Genomic DNA, 27,889 nt, shown 5'->3' on the forward strand with positions numbered 1-27,889 from the left:
ATAATAATTCCAATCCCAAAGAAAGCAGGTGCTGATAGATGTGAAAATTACCGAACTACCAGTTTAATAAGTCACGGATGCAAAATACTGACGTGAATTCTTTGCAGACGAATGGAAAAACTGGTAGAAGCCGACCTCGGGGAAGATCAGTTTGGATTCTGTAGAAATATTGGAGCACGTGAGGCACTACTGACCCTACGACTTATCTTAGAAGCTAGATTAAGAAAAGGCAAACCTACATTTCTAGCATTTGTAGACTTAGAGAAAGCTTTTGACAATGGTGACTGGAATACTCTCTTTCAAATTCCGAAGGTGGCAGGGGTAAAATACAGGGAGCGAAAGGCTATTTACAATTTGTACAGAAACCAGATGGCAGTTATAAGAGTCGAGGGGCATGAAAGGGAAGCAGTAGTTGGGAAGGGAGTGAGACAGGGTTGTAGCCTCTCCCCAATGTTATTCAATCTGTATATTGAGCAAGCAGTGAAGGAAACAAAATAAAAGTTCGGAGTAGGTATTAAAATCCATGGAGAAGAAATAAAAACTTTGAGGTTAGCCGATGACATTGTAATTCTGTCAGAGACAGCAAAGGACTTGGAAGAGCACTTGAACGGAATGGATAGTGTCCTGAAAGGAGGATATAAGATGAACATCAACGAAAGCAAAACGAGGATAATGGAATGTAGTCGAATTAAGCCGGGTGATGCTGAGGGAATTAGATTAGGAAATGAGACACTTAAAGTAGTAAAAAAGTTTTGCTATTTGGGGAGCAAAATAACTGATGATGGTCGAAGTAGAGAGGATATAAAATGAAGACTGGCAATGGCAAGGAAAGCGTTTCTGAAGAAGAGAAATTTGTTAACATCGAGTATAGATTTAAGAGTCAGGAAGTCGTTTCTGAAAGTATTTGTATGGAGTGTAGCCATGTATGGAAGTGAACTAGTTTTGACAAGAAGAGAATAGAAGCTTTCGAAATGTGGTGCTACAGAAGAATGCTGAAGATTAGATGGGTAGTTCATATAACCAATGAGGAGGTATTGAATAGGATTGGGGAGAAGAGAAGTTTGTGGCACAACTTGACTAGAAGAAGGGATCGGTTGGTAGGACATGTTCTGAGGCATCAAGGGATCACCCATTTAGTATTGGAGGGAAGTGTGGAGCGTAAAAATAGTAGAGGGAGACCAAGAGATGAATACACTAAACAGATTCAGAAGGATGTGGGTTGCAGTAGTTACTGGGAGATGAAGAAGCTTGCACAGGATAGAGTAGCATGGAGAGCTGCATCAAACCAGTCTCAGGACTGAAGACCACAACAACAACAACAACAACAACAACATTCAGGAAAGATGATTGTGATCGTATGACAAATTTAATGAAACAGAAGTTCTGGCAGAGGAGGTAAAAACACATACTGAGGAGATAAAGCAGAATTGGAATGATAACAGAACTCTTTCAAGCACTCATCGAGACCACAGTCCCAACGTGTTTGAGAAATATACAGTGTGTTGTTGTTGATATACAATCTGAACTGGGACATTTGCACAAGTTTGTTGGACAAAATGTCAGTGATGAATGTGAAAAAAAATAGTTAAGTTTCTTAACAGTAGGAAATTCGATAAGACGAAGATGTGTCTACGTCAGGCAATCGTGTTGTCCACCCAGTTCGTCAGGTGCGACTGGCAGTTGTGGTGGATGCTAGCCAGCAAGCCATTAGTGCAGCTCTACACCAGCATGTCGAAGGCCACTGGCGTCTCCTGGGCTTCTTCTACCGTAAGCTTACGTCGTCATAAGTTACGTGGAGAGCTTAGGATAGGGAATTGCTGGCAATGTATGAAGCTGTCAGGCATTTCCGGCCACAAGTGGAAGCCAGGTCTTTCACGCTTTTCACAGACCACAAGCCGATTACTTCCGCCTTCAGTAGGAACAAGGATGGCTGTTCACCAAGACAATTTAGACAACTTGAATTCATCGCCCAATTCACGACAGACCTGGAGCGTATAAAAGGAGCTGAGAACATCGTGGCGAATTTCCTGTCTCGGTTGGAATCAGTCTTTCAGGCTGTTGACTGCTGCACAAGAGACAGACCAACAACTCGCCGAATTCCGTTGCGACAGTGCATCTGGGTTACGTCTGTGGCAAATACAACCTGCTGGTGAACGTTTCCGAGTTTGGTGCGACGTATCACGGGGAAAACCGAGACCCTCTGTACCTAAGAAATTGCGAGGGCAATTGTTTGATAGCATCCATGGGCTGGCTCATCCGGGAATAAATGCCAGCCTCAAACTGATGGCAGACTGATTTGTGTGGCCCAATATAAAGGACTGCCTTAGTTGGGCAAAAACGTGCTTAGATCATCAGATGGCCAAGGTTAGCATTACCTCCTCACTGCAGTGTACCGCTTCACCAGATGGGCGGAGGCGGTTCCAGTATCGGACACTTCATCGGAAACGGTGGCACGGGTATTTCTTTTGTTGTGTATCACACGTTTCGACTGCCCTTTACATGTCACCACAGGCCAGGGACGACAATTCGGATTGACGCTGTTCTCAGAATTGGCCAACCTCTGCGGTACCACCATCATTATATGACGCAAAAAGCAATTGAATGGTGGAACGCGGGCATAGAACGTTAAAAGACGCTTTAATGTGCCACGCGCAGTCTTGATCGTCAGCGTTGCCACTGGTTCTGTTGGGCCTTCATTCAGCATTAAAAGCAGATTTAGGAGTATCCACTGTACAATTGGTTTATGGTGAACCCTTAAGACTGCCCACAGAATTCATCACCAATCAGACTGGGGCACCAAAGACCGAACTGCCTTATGTACTGCAAGTGGTGCACGAGCATTTGGCCAGACTTTGCCCATCGACATGGGGCTGTAAGTATGTTCGTGCACAAAGATCTACGGTCATGTACACATGTGATGCTACGGACAGATGCTGTCAAGTCACTGCTGCCGCCCCCATATTTTGGGCCCTGCAGAGTTCTCTCCCGGGGTGAACATACCGTGCACATAGAACAAACTGGGAAGACCAAAGTGGTATCGTTGGAATGCGTCAAACCTGCACGTATGGTACCGACCGAAGAGTATGTACACGCTGAACACGACGTGGCACCTTCAACACTATTGGACCCGGACGAGCCACAAGAGGAAGTAGCGTCGTCACTGCCAGCGCTGGAGGCTGAAGTTCAAGCAGTGCCTTCAATACACACGAGAGCTGGACATCGGGTGAAGTATAAATACCGTAAGATTCCCAGAGCCCCGCTCTACCAGAGGAGGGCTGTGTGGGATTAGCCAGAAGAACATCTGTAAATGCTCAATGAAACGCAGCATTATTCTGTGGCGAGTAGTGCGTAGAAAATCTGTTTTACTCTTTGATTTTTATTGTTATTCTTTGTATTGTCTTAGATTTTTCAGTTGATTGATATTCGAGCTTGTGGAAATAAAAAGTTACTGCCTGACTACTACGTTGTATCTATTTAGCGGACAGAGATAAGCTGTAGTTGGCTAAAATATCAATAACTTGTTGCGCGATAGAGGCCTCACCCGAAAATATTTCATGAAATCTGTCGGATCTGTGGTTCTGATTTCAGTCAGTAAATTCACATGTTACTAGTTGCTCGCTTTTTTTCAGTCATTTTTGGGCCCCATTTTCTCTTTTTCGATGTTTTCTGTTGGTTGCAAGCTATAGCTAACACAATTACAGCATATGTCGAACGATGTTGCCAACTGATAGTTTTTGTCAATACGATTGATGGTACGGTCGATGAGGTCGCTTCAGTATATTGTCAATAAATTTTGAACGTCTGTAAGGGGACTGATGACCATAGATGTTAAATCCCATAGTGCTCAGAGCCATTTTTTTGAACGTCTGTACCGTACCGGTTTGCAATCCTCCCTTCTAACAGGGTTCAACAGGAACGCTCCTCGAGTTGTACTAATAGGAAATCGAAAGACAAATTAGAAAAAGAAACCACTACAGTAAAAGTAACCAGCACAAATAAAATTCATATATGCTTCAAACATGGCGAACGTCTGCTTGTTACGTCATGACAACTCAGTACTTCCATAATGGCTGTAGCAAGTTAAAAGGGCTTCGTTCTAAATGATTTTTGATTAATATTGGCGTTACCGTACAATAAAACAATGACCTCTACGGAAAGTACAAATACGCAATGAATATAGTCTCTTGAAACTGATTTACAATTGGCAGATAATAGTGTACAAAACAAAATAGCAGCCAATTATCCAACTATGTCACCAAGTTGGCTTTTAACGTTCTATGCCCGCGTTCCACCATTCAATTGCTTGTTGGGTTGTAAGCCGTGATATAATGATGGTGGAAACCGCAAAATGGCGGAATGTGTTCTGTAGAACTCTTCGAAGGTAGAACTGCAAGTTTTATGTTCTTTGTTTTATTAGAAAAAAGTACTTCAGCATAAATGTTTAAAAGTTACTTTTTGTCGTCTTAAAATATTTATATTTGTATGTCACCCACACAGTGTAACATCAGTCATATGTGCTGCTCTCAAATCGCGTTGTGTTGGTAATCACTAATCAGGGTTCGTTCAGCTGTTGGCTCCACTTGGCTACAAACATCACGTGTCTCAGCTCTCAGTGAAAGGAGGAAAGTGTGGGAGGGAGTTTGTCTTTGTGGTTGATTTCGACTCGGAGATCATGGCGTCGGGATTTGTAAAGACGTAAGTATTTGGAGCAGTTTATTTCTTATTGATGTAGGCCGAGACTGTGAATTTGCTTATACTGCAAAAGTTTTGTGAGGAGAGTGCCTTTCTCCCTAAAATTTCGACTGCGCACCCATGCCCTTCACTGGCGTTCCTAAATTGTGTGGGAGCGCGATTCGAAGCACTTTCGGACTTTTTCGGTCAGTTTTCATTTCGTCCCCTTGATTTAACAATTTTTCCTTTAGGAGAAAAATACGAATAATTTTCACACGTACTAAACTTGAACTAGTGTCCTTGTTTGTGTTCGAATTTATTAGTATAGGGGCGGTTTTCATCATAAAAAGCAAAACTTTTTTGTGTTGTCTTAGCTAAATGATGATCGTACGCGATGTAGATATTGTGTACTGCAGTAACTCCCCTACTACCGCGAATAAAGTTCGGAATAAGTGTTTGATTGCTTCTTCCTGTTACGGAAGCGTTTCACGAAGTTTATGAATGACACTAACTCGATGTCATGTTTTTACTTATGTTATTTGCTCATTATCCCATTGACAATACGCGAGATTGTCTGCTCCCTGTAGCTTGTAGCAGCCCAGCATTTTCGGACATGGCCGAAACGTTGGCTTTAAACTAAAGAAAATACATTCTAAAAACGTAATATTTACTTTGGTTTATTGACCTTCAAACAATTTTTAACAAAATCGGACGAACATGCCTCTAGCAACTAATTTCACCATAAAAATTGCCACACTCCAGGCGGAAGCAGCCGCCTTAGAGTCCATATAGTATCAAGAGGTAACAGCAGTAATGTTGAAAGCATTACCCGTAATTAAAATGTTAACTTAAAGAAACTTTTAATTAAAAATAAGTTTCACAGAAGTTCAGGTACCATGTTAAGTTTTACAAATCGGCGGAAAGTGTTAGACATAAATAGAATATTACCAATATATTGTTTTATAAACATATTTGTGAAAATGCGTTTGGTAAACAGTTGGTAACAAATAACTTTGCATGTTTTCAGTTATGTAATAATTTTGATTTGTTGACATTTAGGGCATAATTTAACATTGGGTGTAACTTAGTTATTACAAGTGAGTAGACATTAGCATAACTGAATAACAGCATTGCTTGTACTTAAAAATCACATAATGATTAGTAATTAACATTAGTGAATAGTCACTCGTGGGTCTCAACTATTTATATACATAAGAAAACGTGGATTGCCTGATTGACTAGTTTTCGATATGGGATACTTCAGTTAATTTTTCTCGGTGTGCAACATTACTCTGTGTAATATTCTTTTGGTTCTTAGATGTGCTGTTAATAAAAACCACCACTGGTGACATTTGCTTATTAGTTTGATGATGCCAATGGGAGTATCATGTCTTCGTGACCCTGATCCTCAACACGTCTAAAGATCGAGCTGCCTTCAACATGTTGTGCAAAACGCTTTGGTAGAGCAGAGCTAGTGGTAGAGCGGAGCTAGTAATAAGCAAATGTGGCGTTTTATCATTACATTAATTCCTAATGGTTACTGTATCTCCTCTCCCCCCACCCTCCTACTTCCACTGCTGTTGATTGCATTTGCAAATTGGTTTTATAAATAATTTAACAAATAATTTGTGCAGCTCAAACCATCTGCATTGAGCTCATGACAATCTATTACTCTTTTTTTTGATTGCAATACGGATTAGTTAAATGTCAGACTGTGTGAATATAGTTGATAACAAAAGATTGTCAAAGTGACTTGTACTCTTAACTAAAGAAGCTATGCCTAATACCCTTTACTTAACCATTTACTTTGGGAAATGGCACACTCCCTATAAGGTCCTGCATCTCCTATGATAGCATTTAATTATGGGGCCACGTGTCATTGAATTGACGGGCTTTTAAATATAAATATGGTGGTCTTATAAAAAATAATTTGACTGCAATCAGCTCTGGCTCTGGGAACACAGCTTCAAATGGAATTGGTATTGGATATTAAATAACAACAAACAATTAAATATACCTTCAGATTTGTTTTCTTCTTTTAGTCTTGCACAATGCGTAGGCTATATGTCCAAGTAAGCAGTGTGTAAAACTTCTCATTTCTTGTGTAGATTTTTTGTATAAAGTTAATGTTCAGCCTTAGCACAGCTTCTTAAATGGATTATCGCAGTAGCTTCCTGCATTCATTGTTGTTGCTTTTACTAATAACTGATCCACACCCATGTCAAACACACGCTCTCTGCAGACTGTAAATTAAGACGGACGACTCAAGACTAGCTAGTAACAATTTCCATTTTCCGCTATAGAAAAAGAGAAATACGGTAGGCAATATGGGCACTCAGTCTTATCTATGTCTCTGGCAACACCACAGTGTTGTCATAGATCTGTAGATGACTACTATTTTGCGTGCAGCCATTAACACTTCACAGCTGAAAGCTGGCGACAGCACTACGGCCTGTCTTTTCATGTCGTCTCGACTATAGGCAATAGGAAATCTCTGGACAAACTTAATGGTTCTTTCCCTTCCTATAGTAAATGGTGTGGGATAAACAACAACTGATTGCCAATGGTAAGTTCACGTCATACGATTATTGTTCCTTAATAATTGGATGATCTTCAAAGGTATTTGTCACAAATTGGGCCTGTTAGCTCTGAGTTATTTGTGAGCAACTGGATTAGCTTGTTTCATTCATAGTTTGCTCCTGTAGCTGAACTGAAAATTTTAAAACATTGGTTGGTTTCAGTGTCTCAGGTCTAGTGAATAATGTGAGCAATCCATGTAAAACATTGTTTGTTATCTAGATTGTGTCTGGGATGTTTTGTTTTATATGTTTCAGTTGTAGAATCCAGTTCATAAGTTTTGTTTAGGATGTCATTTTTTTCATGGGTGTTGTGGCTGAGACCATCCTGTTTACTAGACCTGTGAGTCTTGTGGGGATGGCAATCCATTGAAGTTTTGGATTGTATTATCTAATTGATATATATTTTGAGATTACAATGATGAACAGAAATGTAGCATAACCTGAGGTATAGGTTAGGGTGAAGGTCATAGTTTGTTTGAATTGGTTTGGTCTGTACATTGAGCATTCCATATTTACATGTACATTCGTGATGAAAAATCCCTATTTTCCCAATGTGGTCTGATATTTTAAGTTTTATTTGAAGCTGTTAATAACATAAACATTTCTTCACCAAAGCCCCTGAATTCTGTGGAGGTCCGCTTAGTTTATCAGATTTTATTTCATGAATGTATTAATGTTGGTGTGATGTTAAGTTTCCACAAAGCTCTTATCTCCATTGTGTTCGTGATATCAGCCTATCAGTGTGATGATAGGTTATTAACTAATCCAATTTACTCACTATCATTGACCATTGGGCTTAATACTGTACAACATGAGTGCCATGATTAATTTATTGCATTTGTAAATTCTTTGTCTATTGCAGCATGACGAAAGGCAAAATATGATTAATAAATCATTGAGCTCACACTTCAGTAGGGATTTTCCTACACAAAACACCTGACTAAAAGCAATGATTAGTTAGGTGGTTTGCATAGGTGGAAAACCCCTACTGAAATGTGATTTGTAGGTAAGTGAAGGCTGATCATGGGGGTAACCAGTAGACAGGTATGTAGTAAAGACTCAAAAGTGTAGCTACAGCTTTTCTAATTTATGTCATGCCTAACTACCTCCTCATTGCTGGAGTATTCAAAAGGTGGGCGCACCACTTCAAACACCTCCACACAGCAACTGTTTGTTTCACAATGCTGCTTTGTGACAGAGGAAAGAACTGGTAATGTTTGTATTGGGCGATGTGAAGCTGTAAATATTGTGGATTTTGGAGGGAAAGGACTGCAATGAAAGAGGGTTTACATGAGGTAGGGTTGGGTTTTAAGTGTGAACTGGAACAAGTTTTCAATTTTATGCTGGGTGAATCCCAACTTTGACAAAATTTTGGAGGCTGTTCAGGGAAATGTTCATAGTATTATGTCATGTTGGATCTGTGGTCTCTGGTGGCTCTTTACAGACTAATAATGTTACTGCGATTTATTTGGTTTACCACAGAGCTTTGTTTTTGTGAAAATACCTTCACCAGAGTGAGAGCATGTAATGAAGTTCACCATAATATTGAATGTAAAACAGTAATGCAGTAATTCTGACAGATGCAAAAGCATTGTTAAGAGATTGCAGTCATTGTAGGAACAGGTCAGCATAGTGTTGCTGTGCTGCTCTGCCATTGTATTCGGTGGCTCAACACGAGATGCATATGTGCCAATTCATATGTAGAACTATCCATACTTTGTGTATCACTGTCTGCTTACAGCTGACACTAACGATAAAACAAATCCGAGAGGGAACCTAACACTTTTGAATGCAAGCTGGAGGTCAATAGGAGTAAAGTGGGCATACCTGTTATCGACATGTAATGTTGATGAATGGAAATTTTGTTTCCAAATGACACACACAGCACACATCAATATTTTCACTATTTTGTAGGTTTTTTAGTGCAATACAGATACAAAGATAAATGACAGTACGAAATCAAATGAAATGCAATTACCCTGTGGCAAATCACCAGAGGCTGTGCGTCCCTTAAGGCAAAAGACTCAGAGTACCCCTTGGTCAATGACTGCAATTTTGTTTGAGAGATGTGTATTTATCCTTTGTGTTGGTGTTTAGCTTTACCATGCAGTCACTTTGTTCGTACAGCTGACGATACCAAAACACCAATACCTAAACATAAAACTACGAAAATTAGAATCAGTCATTTCCCTTAACCTATACAGGTCAACCATAGCTGTTGATACGAAAAACCCAACACCTACAACTACGAAAAACAAAACCAAAAACACACAGACAGACAGACAGACAGACAGAGAGAGAGAGAGAGAGAGAGAGAGAGAGAGAGAGAGAGAGAGAGCACCATCAAACACAACTTGACGACATCTACAAACACAATCAACTCATATAGTCCGCACCTTAATGACGTCACAGACCATACCACCCGTACGCCATGGGTCAAAGCAGACCGGTGGAATTGGAAGCTTCCTTTGACCCAATTAAGGCTAGTAGTAAACAAAGGTATTTAAGTATGTTGATTTAAAATATTATCTGAAATGTGTCAATGATTTATGTTGCGCTAGTTGATTCTGCGGTATGAATGGATGTGTTGGCACGTCTGCCATGTAAGGGAATCCTGCTAGTTTTGATTACCTTCTGGCCAGGGTCTTTGCTCGACGCTTATCTCTAAATACGCTGGTAACCTGGTTAGTGTATGTTGCGGCTATTTTAAATTAATCACTGCTCAATGGCCCAACACAGTTTGTCGCCCATCAGAAGCCATGTATGTGTTATCTATTCCTTTATTCTGGTCAATCTATAAGCATGCTATTCTCAATTTTTTACTCTAGGTAGCCCTTAAGTTGCCCTTTTTTTTTGGGGGGGGGTGGGGGTAGTTAGATGGAGTGCAGCTCCTTTGAGTATAGATTTGTCAATTTCCAATTTATTGTTTTTCCACCATAAAATTTTGTGCCCCACTTGTGACAGGATACTTTCTGGGACTGGATCAGACTCTGAATGTGGCTCTCCAGCAGGGATAAGACTTCCTCAAATCCTGCCCTGAAATGAGATCCATCATCCTTCGTGAAACCCTCCCCACTCCACCAAGAGTGTCTTTCCACCATCCACCTAACCTTCGTAACCTCTTGATTCATCTCTATGAAATCCCCAAACCACCCTCTGTCTCCTACCCTTGTAACCGCCCCTGGTGTAAAACCTGTCCCATGCACCCTTCCACCTCCACCTACTCCAGTCCTGTAACCCGGAAGGTGTACACAATCAAAGGCAGAGCCATGTGTGAAAGCACCCACGTGATTTACCAACTGACATGCCTACACTGTGAAGCCTTCTGTGTGGGAATGACCAGCAACAAACTGTCCATTCGCATGAACGGACACAGCCAGACAGTGTTTGTTGGTAATGAGGATCACCCTGTGGCTACACATGGCTTTGTGCATGGCCAGCACATCTTGGCTCAGTGTTACACCATCTGGGTTATCTGGATACTTTGGATACTTCCCACTGACACCAACCTATCAGAACTCCGGAGATGGGAACTTGCCCTTCAATATATCCTCTCTTCCCGTTACCCACCAGGCCTCAATCTCCGCTAATTTAAAGTTGCCGCCCCTCGTACCTCACCTGTCATTCAACAACATCTTTGCCTCTGTACTTATGCCTCAACTGACATCTCTGCCCAACCTATTTGCATTTACATATGTCTGCCTGTGCGTGCACGCGAGTGTATACCTGCCCCCCCCTCACCCCCCCAGGAGGTAAGTCTTTCCGCTCCCGGGATTAGAATGACTCCTTACCCTCTCCCTTAAAACCTACATCCTTTCGTCTTTCCCTCTCCTTCCCTCTTTCCTGATGAAGCAACCATGGGTTGCGAAAGCTTGAATATTTGTGTCTATCAACATACCAGCGCTTTCTCGTTTAAAAAGTTAAAGCATCTTCATTTTTTATATATGGGTGGAATCCAACTTTTTTTAATTACTATTGAGCTGTACTTAATGTCATATAGTAAAGAGAGGAACTTAGTGGAGGTTAACTGTCGCCGTAAGGTGGTGTGGACGGTGCGCTTTCCTGGTATTCATTTTAATGTTCTAGTCAATGTGTAAACTTGCTAATTATTTTCTCTTTACATGGAGTGTGCCTGCCTTGATGTTATAAGTGATTGTTTCATAGCCAGTTCTTTAACGCGCCTACGTACATATTTATATTTATGGCAGAACTTAAATTGTGTTCGCCTGTTGAACTTTAGTTAAAGTGCAGGAAACTGAATCGGGTGTTCATTATTTTTATAGTGCTATTATCTGTCAAGTGTAATATGCGTCATTTTCTTGGTTTGTTATCAAGTATTACAATAAATGCAAATTGCAGTGAAGTGATGTGCTATTTCAGTTGTTCCCATAATGTCCTATCTCCGCATATAATATTTAATTGTTTGATATAAGTCTTTGTTGAAATATTGGAGGGAGGTGCAAGTCTCTCAGATATTATATGTAGAATAAACTGATATCTGAATTCCCTTTTCATAAACAGCATATGTTCCTCATTCCTGTATCCACTGAAGAAGCACAAAGCGTGCAAGGTAGTTATAGCAATGGCAATCTTCTTACTTGTACTTGGGAAGTGGTCATCAGCTGCCAATTTGTGGGACAGCTCTTTGCAACTTGGGGTCACAAAATTAGATCAACTGAGCCTACAGAAACCAGATGGCAACTGACATGTGATATATGTGTGCCACACAGTAACAGAATGGAACACTGAATACATTTTTTAAATTTTTTTTTTAGTATATTAGTTTTTGGGATGCAGGTTGTGGTGATGGACTGATTGCAGAATAGCCAGAGGTCTACATCAAGAGCATAGCCAAATTGCAAGGTGACTAGCTGTGAGTTGGTAAAGCGGTTTCAAAGGTTTTAATTAACTCTCCAAGTGTATGAAATGGTCTCCAGGTGCATAATATTGTAAGGTATCCGCATCTAACATGTTGCAGATTGTAAGTGCAGGAAAAGCTACTGTGACACTTGGGGTCAAGGGAAGTGTCAGATTCCTGTAGCTTTTGTAATTTTTTTCCATCATTTTGTTTGTTTTGAGATCGTGTTTTTTTACTGTCATATTTAGCTTGTCTCCTCCCTAAAACCCCCGTTTCCCACAGTTGTCCCTTTAGTTTGCTTGAATTTTAGGAGGGAGATGTTATTGTCTTATTTATACATCTTTTCGTGTATGTAGCGACATCATTGGCACCATATTGGAGGTGCTTAGAATAGCCATTACTGCCATATTGATCACGTCATGGGTCAAAGCAGACGGGTGGAATCGGACACTTCCGTAATCCCCCTTAATTAGTTAGCAGATTAGGCTCTATTAATGAATCCATGCAAATGAGGTAGCAAGTTAAGGTCTACAGTTTTACTTTGCCATTTAACATGTATCTTGATCAGGAAAAGGAAGAATCCAGCTAATTAATTGAAAGTCACTACTTGGATCCAGTATTTGACGATGCACTCAAAATCAACAGACAAAGGTTAGTCAAGTTTACACTTGCAAACAGCACATGCAGAACACGAGCCTAAGGTGAACATTAAATAAACTGCTCCTTGTTCAGTCATTTACACATTGCCGAAACAAATAATTTTCGCTGTATTACTGTAGACGCCGGAAGGCCCAATTGCTTGCAAATAATGCAAAATAATGGTTAAAAGTCTTACTTTAAATCCGACAACATCTGTAGGACAGGAGTTTCAATGGACAACCAGGCCTCATCCCCTTTGATCCATCTGCGACCAAGACAGTAACATTGGCTGCTCACAAACACGGCAGGCAGCCGGCCGCAGCGCCATCTGGCTAGGGTAAGGAAACGACAGAGTGCGAAGCGAGAATTTCAAAAGGAACACACTACAGACAAGGAGGAAATGCAGAGAACCAACTGTGACATTTCGTCACGATTCAATACCAAATAGTAAAAAATAGTACATAACTGTTGCTGTAGTGGCAGCATCAGTTGCTATAAACAGTAGCTTTGAATGTTGAAATATATACAGATACAAATGATTCATAGCTATGTCACTTTTCAATACAATGTTTATTCAGATGATGTCAAACCCTGGCCACTATAAAAGTCTGCAAATGTTGTTCAGCGGCAAACACACAAAAAGGGATCAGTGCGTGAATGTTTGAACTTAAGTATACCTGCCGCTGGAGCTTGGGAGAGGGGATGCTTGCATTTCATTGGCAGTGGTGTGATCATTCATGGCAGTGTCCTCATGATGTGGTGACGGCTGTAGGAAACATGATGGCATAACTGGCGGTGTTTGTATTTGAAAGTGTGGTTGACTGGATAGTGGCAGATACCACAGCCATAAATTAGTGCCACCTGGTACATCCATAGAAAATCTGCACCCTCCGCTTTTCCCAAGAAAAAAAAGAAGGCCCCATCTGCATCTATAGCAGGTTTATTACTTTACATATTTATTCGTGCAGCAATCTTCTGAAACTGCAATAAGATTTGTCATCATAGTGCTATAAAAATAGATAGCACAAAATATACATACACATAGAATATATAAATGCTTTTACGAGAATCGGGCATATGGTTGATTGTGGTCTTGTTGAAGGAACTGTCCCAGCATTTGTCTGAAATGATGGAGAACCTTAAACACCAGCACCAAATGTAGTAATCTCCAGCCTCCTGAATGAGAGTTTCAACAAGGGTACGGTCTCATTTGGTGGGTTCCTATAATGCAATGTTATTTTGCTTATGCACAGTTCGCATTAGATGACTTAAAAGTGCAATGATAAACTGTATTTTATATTGTAAAATGTAGTTAACAACTACACATACTATGGGCATTGGTGACTCCTGTACCACAAAAATTCAGCAATGTCCTTGCAGTTCCTGGAGAAAACTGACTTCAGTCCCATGTACATCTTCATCTCGTCCCTTCAATCTGCCCAGAAAGCTGAGTCAACATCGCCCCGTAATAGTGGGATGTTGAGCTCAGGGTAATCACAAGACATTATCATTCAGTATATATATTGGCACCTCCTTAAAATGATACACAGTGATTGTGTATTGTGAGAGATTGTTGTAGATGTATCCTGCAACTTGGATGCCAAAGCAATCTTTGTGGAGTATGCATTACCTGTGAAGCATATAATAGCTGCCTTTTTAAACAGATGTATTTTAGTAAGCTTTCTTATCTCATAGGCAACTTTTTAGTATTCCCTTAAGGAAAAGGCTATTTTGTTTTTGTTTGTTTTTAGGTGGTAAATATGCAAGACAAAACTGGCCCTTGTTCCATGATAATGCGTAGAACTTTAAGTGAAATACTTAGTAATGTTTTCCTAATTATTACAGTTGACTGATAAACATACTCACTTAGTGCAGTAAGCAGACCTAGTTCTTTAAAGAGTTCTTTACAACGAACCTTACTACTACTGCTACTGCTGATGCTGCTACTACTACTTATTATTGTTATTATTATTATTATTATTATTATTATTATTATTAGTAGTAGTAGTAGTAGTAGTAGTACTAACCTTTTTCTGCAGTTTGAAAAATATATCTGTGTTCTGTGCAATTGACCCCCAGAAAAGAATTCCAAAGTAAAGAAATGAGTGTACATAGGAATAATATGTCGCCAAAAGCCATTGGTTGCTCCAAATTTGATAGAATCCTAACACGCTGATATTCTTTTTTGCTATTATCTTTATGCATTCATTCCATGTTAGGCAATTGATATTCATCCCTAAAAACTCTGTGCTCATTGCCCCAGTCTATAGATTTATCATTTGGGCCATTTCATGCCAAATGGTCTAATTTCAGGAAAAGTTCCCACTTTACCATCACGGATTTTGCTGAAATTCTTTGTCAACATGTGCACTGTTCCCAGTGAACATTGGTCAAGTTTTACTTTTGCCTATGTAATATATGGAGAGATAATCATTAGTTTTATCCAGTAGTGCAGCTATCAACAGTGGACTCGTTAGTTTCCAGCAACTTTGGGACATATCTCTGGCAAGATCTTCTTGACAGAGACAAAACTAGGACATCCTGTACAACTTTTTGTGCTCTCTTAAGTGAAGAAATAAATAGGATTTACTGTGCGAATTGCATGTGGCTAATTTGAAACAAGGTTGACAAAAAATAGATGCCCAAGAAAACTTAAGTTTAGCTTTTTGTATCTCTGGAAGTAATTGCAGGATGAAACCTTGCAGTAATAACTTATCTACCCAAGGTCTTAGAGTATAAAATTTCAGTCTCCTACTGCTTTCCAATAGTTTACAAATCAAAGGCAAAGTTCACCATTTTTCTACAAATGCCAAAAATAGCTATTTTTAGCCCTCTTTTATGAAAGAGTTTTCTGCCGACACATTTAAGTAGCTGCATTACAGTGACCATGTTCTAAATCACATAAATAACATTTGGTTTTGAAATTTGGACATATAACGCACTAAAGAAGAATGAGGTGGAGGTGCATGGAAAATGGGCCCATACACTGCTGGTCAACAAATTAAATCTGCAAATTTTAAGTTGTACAATTCTTTAGTACTCTGTGGAAGGTAATATCAGAAGTTGACTGTGAAAAACTGCACGTAAATATTTTTTATGCACCTGTACAGCATTCAGCTTCACAAAATTCTTTTTATAATAAATGAAATTGAATAAGAAATCCGATAAAAAGAATAGTTTTCTATTTTTGATGGCTCTAATAAATTGAGGTAATCATTTTATACAAGTGTAATTATTTGGGTTCTGTCTTACCAAAATTTCTTCCCTAAGAGACCTTGTCTAACATTTGACACTGGTGTAAATGTATCAGCAGCTTTGAAATCTGTGTAAAGAAACACTTACCAGGTTTTGGGACTTGCAGTAAAGAAACTTGTGCATGGCTGCTGATACACAGTTATCAGGTGTGGCTCTTATGATGATGAGAATGCTGGTTTTCTCACTTTAAAGTGAACCAGCAGTGGTAAAGCCACCATGGACCATGTTATGTTACGTTAACCAGGGACCTAGAAATGACGGAGAGGCTCCGTCCCCACCGCAGCCGCAGTGGTCCGCAACCCCACGACGACTACCGCAGTCCACTTCGCTCCTCCGCCGCCCCACACCGAACCTAGGGTTGTTGTGCGGTTCGGCCCCCCAGTGGGTCCCCTCAGGGAATGTCTCACACCAGATGAGTGTAACCCTATGTTTGCGTGGTAGAGTAATGGTGGTGTACACGTACGTGGAGAACTTGTTTGCGCAGCAATTGCCAACATACTGTAGCTGAGGCGGAATAAGGAGAACCAACCCGCATTTGCTGAGGCAGATGGAAAACCGCCTAAAAACCATCCACAGACTGGCTGGCTCACCAGACCTTGACACAAATCCGCGAGGTGGATTCGTGCCAGGGACTGGCGCTCCTTCCCGCCCGGAACCATGGACCATACCAACACATTTATACTATTTTTCATATATTCACTAATGTTCCAGGTTCTAGGCGCTTCAGTCTGGAACCGCGTGACCGCTATGGTCCCAGGTTTGAATCCTGCCTTGGGCATGGATGTTTGTGATGTCCTAAGGTTAGTTAGGTTTAAGTAGTTCTAAGTTCTAGGGGACTGATGACCACAGATGTTAAGTCCCATAGTGCTCAGAGCCATTTGAACCATTTTTTTAAACTCATGTTCCACATTAACTGTAAACTATGCAAACAGTGTATCTTAAATCAGAATTAAACTAGCACATCAATAGCATTAAACAATAAAAAGACATACTAATAAGTCTCTGTAACATGTATCCATTCCAAAAAGTATAAGGAAGACTGCTGTGAACTTCAAAATTTACACACTGTGACAGTGGTGTAAAACCTGCAGACTATTTGTACAGTGTGCGCTGCCATTGTGGTGCAGTTACTATACTTCTGCGATCTCCACTACCTTGGTAATGCACAATTAGACTATCAAGTTTATAACCAGTTTTACTGTAGATATAGCAGAAAACCTGACTGAAAAATGTCGCGATAAGTTGTGAAAACAAGACACCCCTTCCTTTGAAGCTTTGAGTTATCCGGACTTTCTTATTTCTAGTCATAAAAACTTTTGATATTGCGTACGCCAGAGGTACTTCATGTGAAGAAAATGCAAGTAAGACATATTTTCCTTGAAAGCTCTGTGGTTCCATTGGTGACTCACAGCAACATCCTGTGACTGACTGCCTTACAGTAACAAATCATGTTCTATGGTTTTGCAGAAGTTAAAGGCACCTGAAATCGTGACTTACATACCACTCGCGTGGCTGGTCTTGTTAGTTTTCTTCCTTTCATTACTTATTTGTTATTTACTTTCACATTTTATCATCTGAACACACAATTATTGCATTTGAGAGTAAGAGCACTCTGGTCAGCTTATTGGGAGTTTTTATCATGATATTTATGAGGAACCACTGAAACATTTAATAGCATATGCACTACTGTCGTGAAATTATTTACATTGCAGTGCATTTTCCTTGGTCACCACTTTAATGTAAACGCGTGTTCCCAACAATGGCCATGGAAGGCCAAGTGCAAGAATATCACAATCAGGCTATACTTACAGTGTAAAATACATATTACACACAGTTTTTATTTACATTATCTAGCTGATGTAACAAAAACTAAACTGAAAAAATCATTGATAGTGGTGATCACCTTCATGCACTATGCTTTATGAAAAAATACTGCACACAAAAATACGAGTAACAGTTCCTATATTTGCACACAGTTTTCTTACACTTATTGATTGCTAAGATCACACTCATTATTTTTATAGTACATTGTATACATAACTTCTGGCTACTACCATGTTCACTTTCAGTTTCACGTAACACATTTTCTCGCTTCTTAGCATCACTAGCTTACAGCACAAACACCATCAAATGAAGACTGCAGCAACAGTGAAGGAAAGCAATATTGTGACTATGCACAAATAATAATATTTTGGAATAAAAAACTGACAGGAGCCCTAACCCAATTCTGTTAAGTTGTGCATGTTTGCTGCACAAGACAGATTTGCCGAACTGTTGAATGGATCTAAGGCTGATCGATAGTGTTTACATTTCAGACCTGGGCTGGCAGTCGTGTTTACATTTTGGGTCTGGGCCATTGGAACTTAAATTTTATGTTAAGGGGTTAAGCTCTCAGGTTTTCACAACTTGTCTGGTGCAATCCCCAACAATCAGTCTTCCCTGATCATCTCATCTAGTAAGTATCTCCTAAACTGGTGTTCTGGACGATTTCTCTGAACTCTCACCATTTTCTACTTCTCACCAGTCATTTTCCTTCGCACGTCTGCCTTTCCCCCTCAACCCTTATGCCAGAAGGAGCCTTTGCCTCCAAAAGCTTGCAAACTTCAGTATCCTCGTATTACGTTCTCCTGCTGTCTCTTTGAGAGTAGAATTTTTATCCATCTAGTTACATTATATTCATAAAAAATTGTAGTATTAGATAGCTAACTGTGACATTTTAAATTTATTTATACATAAATAGTTTACTTAGTGAAAAGTAAAGCAGAAGAATGGGGTAAAAAAAACAAAATGACCTGAGGGAGTTGATAACCCAAGGAAGTTGATAACCCAGGAATATCATGGCAGGTGAAGTATTAAAATGGTTTCAGACCCTAAAACAGAATACCACGAAGTATTCAGTAATTAATATCCATTGACCCATTGACTTTATATTGGTTGTTTTTGCCACACAATAAGTCGTAAGAAGAGATGACACCCCCCACCCACACCCCTCCGACTGAGCGCAGGTGGCGCAGTGGTTAGCACACTGGACTCGCATTCGGGAGGACAACGGTTCAATCCCGTCTCCAGCCATCCTGATTTAGGTTTTCCGTGATTTCCCTAAATCGTTTCAGGCAAATGCCGGGATAGTTCCTTTGAAAGGGCACGGCCGATTTCCTTACCCATCCTTCCCTACTCCGAGCTTGTGCTCCGTCTCTAATGACCTCGTTGTCGACGGGACGTTAAACAACACTAACCTAACCTAACCTAACCTAACCTAACCTAACCCAACCCCCCCTTCCCCCCCTCACACACACACACACACACACACACACACACACACACACACACAACACACTAACTCTCTCTCTCTCTCTCTCTCTCTCTCTCTCTCTCTGTGTGTGTGTGTGTGTGTGTGTGTGTGTGTGTGTGTGTGTGTGTGTGTGTGTGTGTGTGTGTGTGCCCAACATCTAGCCACTGTCACCACCACAAGACAGTGGTACAGGCTGATCTCAGGGTGTCATCCTTTACCTAAATAATATTGCTGCATATAATTTTGCTGTAGGTATTTCATGAATATAAACATTGCTGCAGTCAATTTCACCCTGCAGACTCCTAGTGATGTACTTTCCTTGTAGTTCCATACAGATAGAGCTTCCCTCCTCTTGAACATTGATGGGACAACAGTGTAGAAAATTCAAAGTTCTGTGGTGTGCATATTTTTGAAAACACATCGAAGCTCTGCTAAAACAGTTAGATTTGGCCAACAAATCTAGTAACACTGTTTGACAGTACATAAAAACCTTGTTTATTTGGGCTAGGTGGGACCAGATGTAATCCAGATTGCCTAAAATCTGGATAATCCATAATACCGGGGATCAAAAAGTCAGTATAAATGTGAAAACTGAATAAATCGTGGAATAATGTAGATAGAGAGGCACAAATTGACACCCATGCTTGGAATGACATGGGCTTTTATTAGAACCAAACAAATACTAAAGTTCAAAAAATGTCTGACAGATAGTGCTTCATCTGGTCAGAATAGCAATAATTAGCATAACAAAGTAAGACAAAGCGAAGATAATGTTCTTTACAGAAAATGCTCAATATGTCCACCATCATTCCTCATCAGTAGCTGTAGTCGAGGAATAATGTTGTGAACAGCACTGTAAATCATGTCCGGAGTTATGGTGAGGCGTTGGCGTCGGATGTTGTCTTTCAGCATACGTAGAGATGTCGGTCGATCATGATACACTTGCGACTTCAGGTAACCCCAAAGCCAATAATTGCACGGACTGAGGTCTGGGGACCTGGGAGGCCAAGCATGACGAAAGTGGCGGCTGAGCACACGATCATCACCAAACATCGCGTGCGAGAGGTCTTTCACGTGTCTAGCAAAACTTGGTTTATTTTTTTTGTTCTAATAAAACCACATGTCATTCCAAGCATGTGTGTCAATTTTTACCTCTCTATCAACATTATTCCGTTGTTTATTAAGTTTTCAAATTTATACTGACTTTTTGATCACCCAGTATTCTACTAAATGTACTTAATATGTGCTGCAATATACATACTTCTCATTTTTGAACAGTAAACCCTTTCTTGGCAGTTAAAGTCTGTAGTTGCTGTAATCTACTCACATTTATTTGCTGAAATAGAGTGTAAGTTTCTTTTGTTTCAAACTTGTGTGATACTTGAGAGCATAACGACAGCGAAGACGTTTAACGAATGTCAGCGTGGCTATGTTGTTGCCGGCTAATGTATTATGCATTGGCTGTGACGAGCTTTCCATCTTTCTAATCAACCTTGGCTGGCTGTGAAGTTAGGCTAACCATGAGGTGGCTTGCTGTATGTTTGGTGCCTCTTGCTGCAGGATTGGAACAGATGGTGGAACACTGCTCTCTTTCCTCATTGAATCAAATGAAGTATTGTACCACAGTTCTGCAAATTGTCTTTGTCATTTATCACCATTTTCAAGTAGTAGTCTTAAATTTCTTTTTGCTTCTTCCTTCATTCTGACAGCACGTTCTACATCAGTTTTTCAACCATTTTCCTTTGTTATGCTTAGTGAGTGCCTCCAACTTTTTGTGTATCGAAACAACCACTTTCTTTCACTTCCAAGCCATTTCACTTGCACACATTCAAAACACAGGAACAAATGAACGATACCAGCATAGTTTCATAACTCTGTAATATCACAGATCTCAACTGGCAGTAGTAATAGTAATTGTAGTCGGAAATGTGGGACACACAATGCTACCCACAGACCAACAAACTTACTATACATTTACTTTACCATACTAACTGTATACCACAGATCTTTGCATTGTTACGAAATGTGCACTGCCACCCCGAGCATGTATAAATTGCTGTTAAGCTCCTCAATTCTAAAGAGAGACGTTGTTGTTGTTGTTGTTGTTGTTGTTAGCAGCAGCAGCCCTAACACTGGTTTGACACATTTCTGCATGTGGTAATCCATCACATGCAAGTTCCTTCATCTCAGCACAACCATTGTATCCTGCATCCACTTGTACCTGCTTACTGTTGCCTTTACAGTTTTTACTCCAGTCCCCCTCCACAGTTCAGTCTGCTCAGCCATGCCTACCCCCGTGATGGTTGGGGGCTTCCCTCTTGCTGCTTTCCCCAAACCTACTGTGGGATCAATAGCTTCCCACCCACCAGTGACATTGGTCCCCACATCCCAGCCAGAGACAAATCGCCTTCCTCCAGCTTCTCTACCCAGGAAGGGTTCCGTCAGGACATATTCTTCAAAGACTTCCGCACTATTCAGTGGCTGAAGGCTGGCCGCAGAGTTTCATGATCGTCGTCGTTACCTCAAAATGATTCAGAGAAGCCCTCATATTCATTGAGATGTTCTAAAGAGAGGAAAGACAAGAAAAGTCCTCCAAAAATGAGGACATTCTGGTGGTCCCGAACCCCCCAAATTCCACCTGTTTCACTCCTGTGGCCAAGGCGGTGACTCCGGCTCCTGAGGTCCTGATACACACCACACAACAGAACCTAAAACTTACGTATGTAGATGACATAACTGCTCAACCAATGGCAGAATGTGATCCTGAGGCATAACTTGCCCCTTGGTTCCTTCATGGCCTCACTGTTCATTGACAACATTATTCTCCAGTGGAGTTGTAGCAGTTTTTTCCACCACCTGGCTGAGCTACAATAGTTTTGAAGCCCTTCGCCTGCCTTCTGCATTGCCCTTCGGGAGACTTGGTTCCCAGCAATGCAGACCCCAGCCCTTCATGGATACCGAGGATGTTAAAAGAATCGTGCTGCCTATGACAGGGTGTTGGGCGAAGTTGGCACACGTGTTCTAGACACTTCTTAATGCACCTTTGGAGGCTGTGACTGTTTGGGTAAGGCCATTTTAGGATATTACCACCTGCATTGTTTACTTCCCTGCATATGAAGTGTCTCGGAAGATACCGTTTGCATTGGTTTCTCAACGCCTCCCACCTTTCCTAATCTCGAGTGATTTCAATGCCTTTACTACTTTGTTGGGTGGAACCATGGTCATTGGTCACGGTAAAGACCTCGAATACTTACTGGCACAATGTCATCTTTGCCTCCTGAATACTGGTACCCCCACTCACTTCAGTGTGGTGCACGGAACCTTCTTGGCCATTGACCATTCCATCTGCAGCCCTTTTCTTCTCCCATCCATCCACTGGAGGGTCCATGATGACCTGTCTGGTAGTGACCACTTCCTGATATTCATGTCCCTCCGTCAGTGTCAACCCTCTGGATGCCTGTCCAGATGGACTCTCAACAATGCTGACGGGGATGCTTTTGCCTCTGCTGCCGACCTTGGCTCCCCACAGCATGGAGTGATCAATGAGGGAGCCATTCTTTCTGCAGCTGTTTCAGCAATCTCCTGTTCCTCGGGCCCACCTTGACGGAAGACAGTACCGTGGTGGCCCTCAGAAGTCACTGAGGCCATTAGAGATCGTAGGTGGGCTCTCCAATGCCATAAGAGGTACCCATTGATGGGTACCCATTGATGGCCTTTAAGCGGCACCATGCCTGGGTTGCCACTTAATAAAAAGACAGAAGCAAGAATGCTGGGAACAGTGTGTTTCAACCATCGGACCGTGTACCTCTCCTTAGCAGGTTTGGGCTAAGATGAGACATCTCTTTGGATACCAGACACCTGCAGGTGTACCTGGTATTAATTGAATGGCACTGTCTACACTGACCTAGACACCATTGTCGAACATTGGGCTCTGCATTACACCCAAGCCTCAGTGTCAGAATTACCAACCTGCCTTTCATGCCCTAAAAGAGCGGTTGGAGTGAAAGCAATAATCTTCTACAACAAGCCACTTGGAGCCATATAATGCTCCATTCAGTGAGTGGGAATAGGTTCAGTATCTTAGCCCACTGCCCTGATACAGCTCCAGGGCCAGACCACATCCACAACCAAATGATAAAGTACCTACCTGTGGCTTGTAAGCATCAAATCCTTGCCATTTTTAACCACATGAGTTTCAATTGCACAGACAAGAAAGCATTGTTGTCCCAGTATTGAAACCAGGTAAGCACACTCTACAGATGGACAGTTATCAGCCAATTAATCTCATCAATGTTCTGTGCAAGTTATTTGAACACATAGTGTGGCATGGCTGTGTTGGCGCCTTGAGTTTCGGGGCCTTCTGGCTCCGTCCCAAAGTGGTTTTGGCAAGGCGGTTCCACTACTAGTAATCTGGTTAATGTGGAGTCTGCCATCCGAACAGCTTTTGCCTGATGTCAAATCATTATAGCTGTCTTCTTTGATCTGCAAAAGACTGATAACACCACATGGTGACACCACATCCTTGCTACCTTACCTGAGTGGAGTCTCTGGGGTTGCACTCCCGATTTTCATCCAGAACTTCCTGTCGCACTATACGTTCCAGGTTTGAGATGGTGTTTCCCACAGTACCCCCCACATCCAAGAAAATGGGGTCTGGCAATGCACTGTACTGAGAGTCCCTATCTTTCTAGTAGCCATTAATGGTCTAGCAAAAGTTGTGGGATCCTCAGTATCACAGTCTTGCCTCTACTATTGCTTATGTAGGAAGAGTGTTGCTGAAAGTAGACTGCAATGTGCTATTCGAAAGGAGCAGGCTTTTGATTTTCTGCCGACAAGACTCGCCCTGTGCCCTTCTGTTGACATTGTGCTGTTCACCCACAACCAGAAGTTTACACCTCGATGACCAGCTACTCAGTGTGGTGGAGATGTCACCTTTTAGTGCTGGTCTTAAGATTCCCAGTTGACATGGATTCCCCATCTTCGCCAGCTTAAGTGAAGGTGCTAGTTGCACTTAATCCATTTCACTGCCTGAGTAAAACCAGCAGGGTTGCAGATTGCACTATCATTCTACAGCTTTACAAAGTCCTGATAAAATCTTGTCTCAATTATGGGAGTCTGGCATACAGTTCTGCATTGCCCTCAGCATTGTGGACACTGGAGCTGATGTCCCATTGCAGGGTTTGACTTGACATGAGCCTTTAAACTAGCCTTGTGAACGGCTTACTTGCGGAGACTGGGATCCCTCCATTGCAGATCAGGTGCCAACAACAGCTTGTTTAAGCATGGTAATCCATCTCTTGCAATGGCTGCCCCAATCAATGATTACATTCAGTCTGCATCTGGTCTGTCCTCTCTGAACTTCATTGTTTCCTCTTCCACCTTGCCTCTGGACCCAGTCTGATACACCTCCTTAGTGCATCCCTCAATGACAGGTTTCTTTTCACCTATCACATGGTCAGAAAGACTCGGTACATCCCAAGGCCTTTTATTGCCAATTTTTCTCCAACCTTGGCGCACCCCGGGGTTCAGAAGTTGTCTACACTGATGGCTTGCTGGTGATATAGGCTTTGGTTATACTTGCGCAGGATGTCCTGAACTGCTGTGCTTGCCAGATGGCTGTAGTGGTTTCACTGTGGAGTTGGTAACGATCTCTTGATCACTTGAGTATCCATTCCTGCAGTGATGGGTCCTTTCTCATCTGCTTGGGTTCCAGAAACAGACCACTGATCAGTATTACGCTGTCAAGTTTGAGGTGCCTGGAATACGGGATGGCTCACTTGGATTTCACCAAACAAACTAAGGGTGACAAAGGAGACTACAAATCTGTGGAAGTCATTCATGCTGGCCTCTCTCAAAGACTCTTTATTATCCTTTGCCAGCTCTGCATTTACCATACTCAGCTGACTCGTGGTCATCTCCATAGTTAGGATCTGCCCCACTGTCATTGTGGCTCCCATTTGACGGTGGTGCACATTATGCTGGACTGTCCCAACATAGCCTCCCTGTGGTGGACTTCTAATCTCCCAAACTCGCTGCCCCTGGTGTTATGAGACGATGCCCCAGCAGCTGATTTAGTTTAGAGTTTTATTCGTGAAGTGGGCTCTTACCACTCTCATTAAGGGAGGGCCACTTAACCTTATTGGCCCATCAAGTGGTTGGCAGAACACTGTGTTGCCCCCTCTGCCCAAACTGCATATCATCACAAACAAATAGGTAATCATTGAGAAGCCTTCCATTCCACTCCATGAACCGATTGACTTATTAGCATCCCAGTGCCACAATGTTTAATCATTTTTATGTCCATTTCATTGAAGGTAGCTTTCCTTCTTTCAAGCATATTGTGTAATATCTCTTTTGCTGCTGCTGTTCCCTCCATTTTGACATTAAAAGTCGAATGCGCACAGTGACAAACACAACTCGGTAACAGCGATCTGGTGAGGCTACGCGTTTCGAACAAGGAGTAATCAAACTTCCAATTCTAAACTCCAATCCAGTGACTCCGTCTAAAGTGGTTAGTTCTTCGGAATTGAAATAAACCAGTGATGAGATAATTAGGAATTATTGTTATGATTTGGCTGTTACAAATAAGTAATTATTGTGATAAAATGGAAAAATCAAGAATGAAATAATGACAGTATTATGAAAAGAATACAGACATCGAAAGAATGCTAGACGTGAGCTTTTGGCCGAAAGGGCTTAAAAAAACAACACATCACCTCAGCCTCGGTGGTCAGACATAGTTCTCAATAAGAAGACTTTTTGGCAGAAAGCATACATGTAATGTACAGCAGTCATTTTGTTGTACCTGTGTGCAACTCGATCATCTCCTCTATATGATGGTTAGCAATCTTTACTTTTCAATAAAAAAGTAAAGTACCTTAATACTGACTGCAATTTTGGTGCAGTGAAAGGTTGAATTTTCTTTTTCAAAAGAACAAAATTAAGAAAAATTTTTTGTACTTACAAATTATTGAACAAATCAAAAAATTATTTTCATACTTTCACTGTTGCAAATTACTCTCAGGTTTTAGTATTAAGCATAAGGAGAGAAAGTTCATTGAGAGAGATTTGTCCCATTTATGCTGTTTGATAGAGACATATTACCTCAGGGTTACTAAAGGATTTCTATTTGGTAGTGATGGAGACTGTGACTGCTGACAGCTCTCAAATTCAGGAAGACACATTCGTCATCGTGTTGCTTGAGGAACTATAAGAGGGCTTTTGAGCTTGATAGTTTAGTGCAATTGCTGTTTGATACTGTGTCATGAAACCCAAAATTTTTGCATGCAGTTATTCATGAGCAACACTTTGTGAAAATTTTGCCAAAACTTTTGCAGTTCGGTTTCGAGTCCTCATCATGGTAGCACAGAGGAAAGTGTGTGTGTGTGTGTGTGTGTGTGTGTGTGTGTGTGTGTGTGTGTGTGTGTGTGTGTGTGTTGCACATGTGCAGTGGGGTACATAAATGTGTCTTATTAAAAGGATGGAGATAAATAAAACACTTTTTCTTTTTTGCAGCCGAGACGGTCAAACAATAGCTGCCCTTGCTTTGAGCTGTGCTGCAATATGTGATAGTAAGGATAACATCCGTTTGCTAGTTGCTGGTGGAATGCCTGTAAACGCACGAGCCAAGACTGGGTGGACTGCACTGCATGTCGCGGCGATCGTCGGGCGCCCTGCAGCGGTGAAATGTCTGCTGGAGTGTGGTGCAAATGTCAATGCGAGGAGTGACAAGCAGGAGACACCCCTACACTTTGCCGCATTGTATGGCAGAGTAAAGGAAGTAGAGCTGCTGATTGCTGCCAAAGCGGACCTGGAAGTAGCCGACGAGATGGGGGACACACCCCTGCAGTTGGCTGCGGCATGGAACCATGAGCGTGTGGTGAATGTGCTTCTGAAGGCTGGTGCGAAAATGAGAGACAGGGGCTTCCAGGAAAGGGCTCATACGTGCGTTATGGAGGATGTGAGCAACCTTCTCCTACATCTTAAATTGGATGTAGGAGAAGAACAGTGAGGTACATGCACACACAGTACATGCACACAGCTCACGGATACGTGTGAACAATGACATTCAGGTATTGTGGACAGAGATGAGAAGATGTTAAAGAGCTGAATTTTTTTTCTGAACTGTGTCGTAATAAGTGACTGGCATCTGCCGCTGATGTTCATCTCAATGTCATTAAATGTACTCCATGCATGTTGTGACTTTTAACTCCGTTTCTTGACCTCTGAGAAGGTGATAAAAACTATGAGACCAGAGTACTTAACTACAGCTTGGATATTAGACAATGTAAAGTGAAAGTCATTTTGGTTTCTTTTGGTGTGGTTGCATCACAATCTGTAATTAACTATTTATAAATAGTTAGAAATGACAAAGTGCATGCTTAAGAATTCAAAGGTTTCTTGAAAACAGTTGAAAATATTATTGAATTTAGTTTTGTCCTATTTTAATTACAAAATAAATATTGACTATGGCAATATAGGCTTTCATTTATTTTACTGATGGAATATTCTCAGGTTACCATCCAAGTAACAGTGTCGCACTATTACTATGTTACCACTGAGTTTTTCCTTGTTCACTTGTCGCAGTGATCAGAT

The 27,889-nt window shown here is 41.2% G+C and overlaps 1 protein-coding gene across 1 annotated transcript; it reads left to right on the top strand.

Moving 5' to 3' along the window:
• Positions 1–4,570: 4,570 nt before the first annotated feature.
• LOC124551049 (serine/threonine-protein kinase TNNI3K-like) lies at positions 4,571–27,769 on the top strand. The gene is made up of 2 exons (XM_047125919.1): positions 4,571–4,695; positions 26,810–27,769. Exons 1-2 carry the CDS (start codon positions 4,673–4,675, stop codon positions 27,303–27,305), a joined length of 519 nt encoding a protein of 172 aa, XP_046981875.1. The 5' UTR covers positions 4,571–4,672; the 3' UTR covers positions 27,306–27,769.
• The last annotated feature ends 120 nt before the right edge of the window (positions 27,770–27,889 follow it).

Source organism: Schistocerca americana, chromosome 9, assembly GCF_021461395.2.
Source record: "Schistocerca americana isolate TAMUIC-IGC-003095 chromosome 9, iqSchAmer2.1, whole genome shotgun sequence".
Classification (NCBI taxonomy): domain Eukaryota; kingdom Metazoa; phylum Arthropoda; class Insecta; order Orthoptera; family Acrididae; genus Schistocerca; species Schistocerca americana.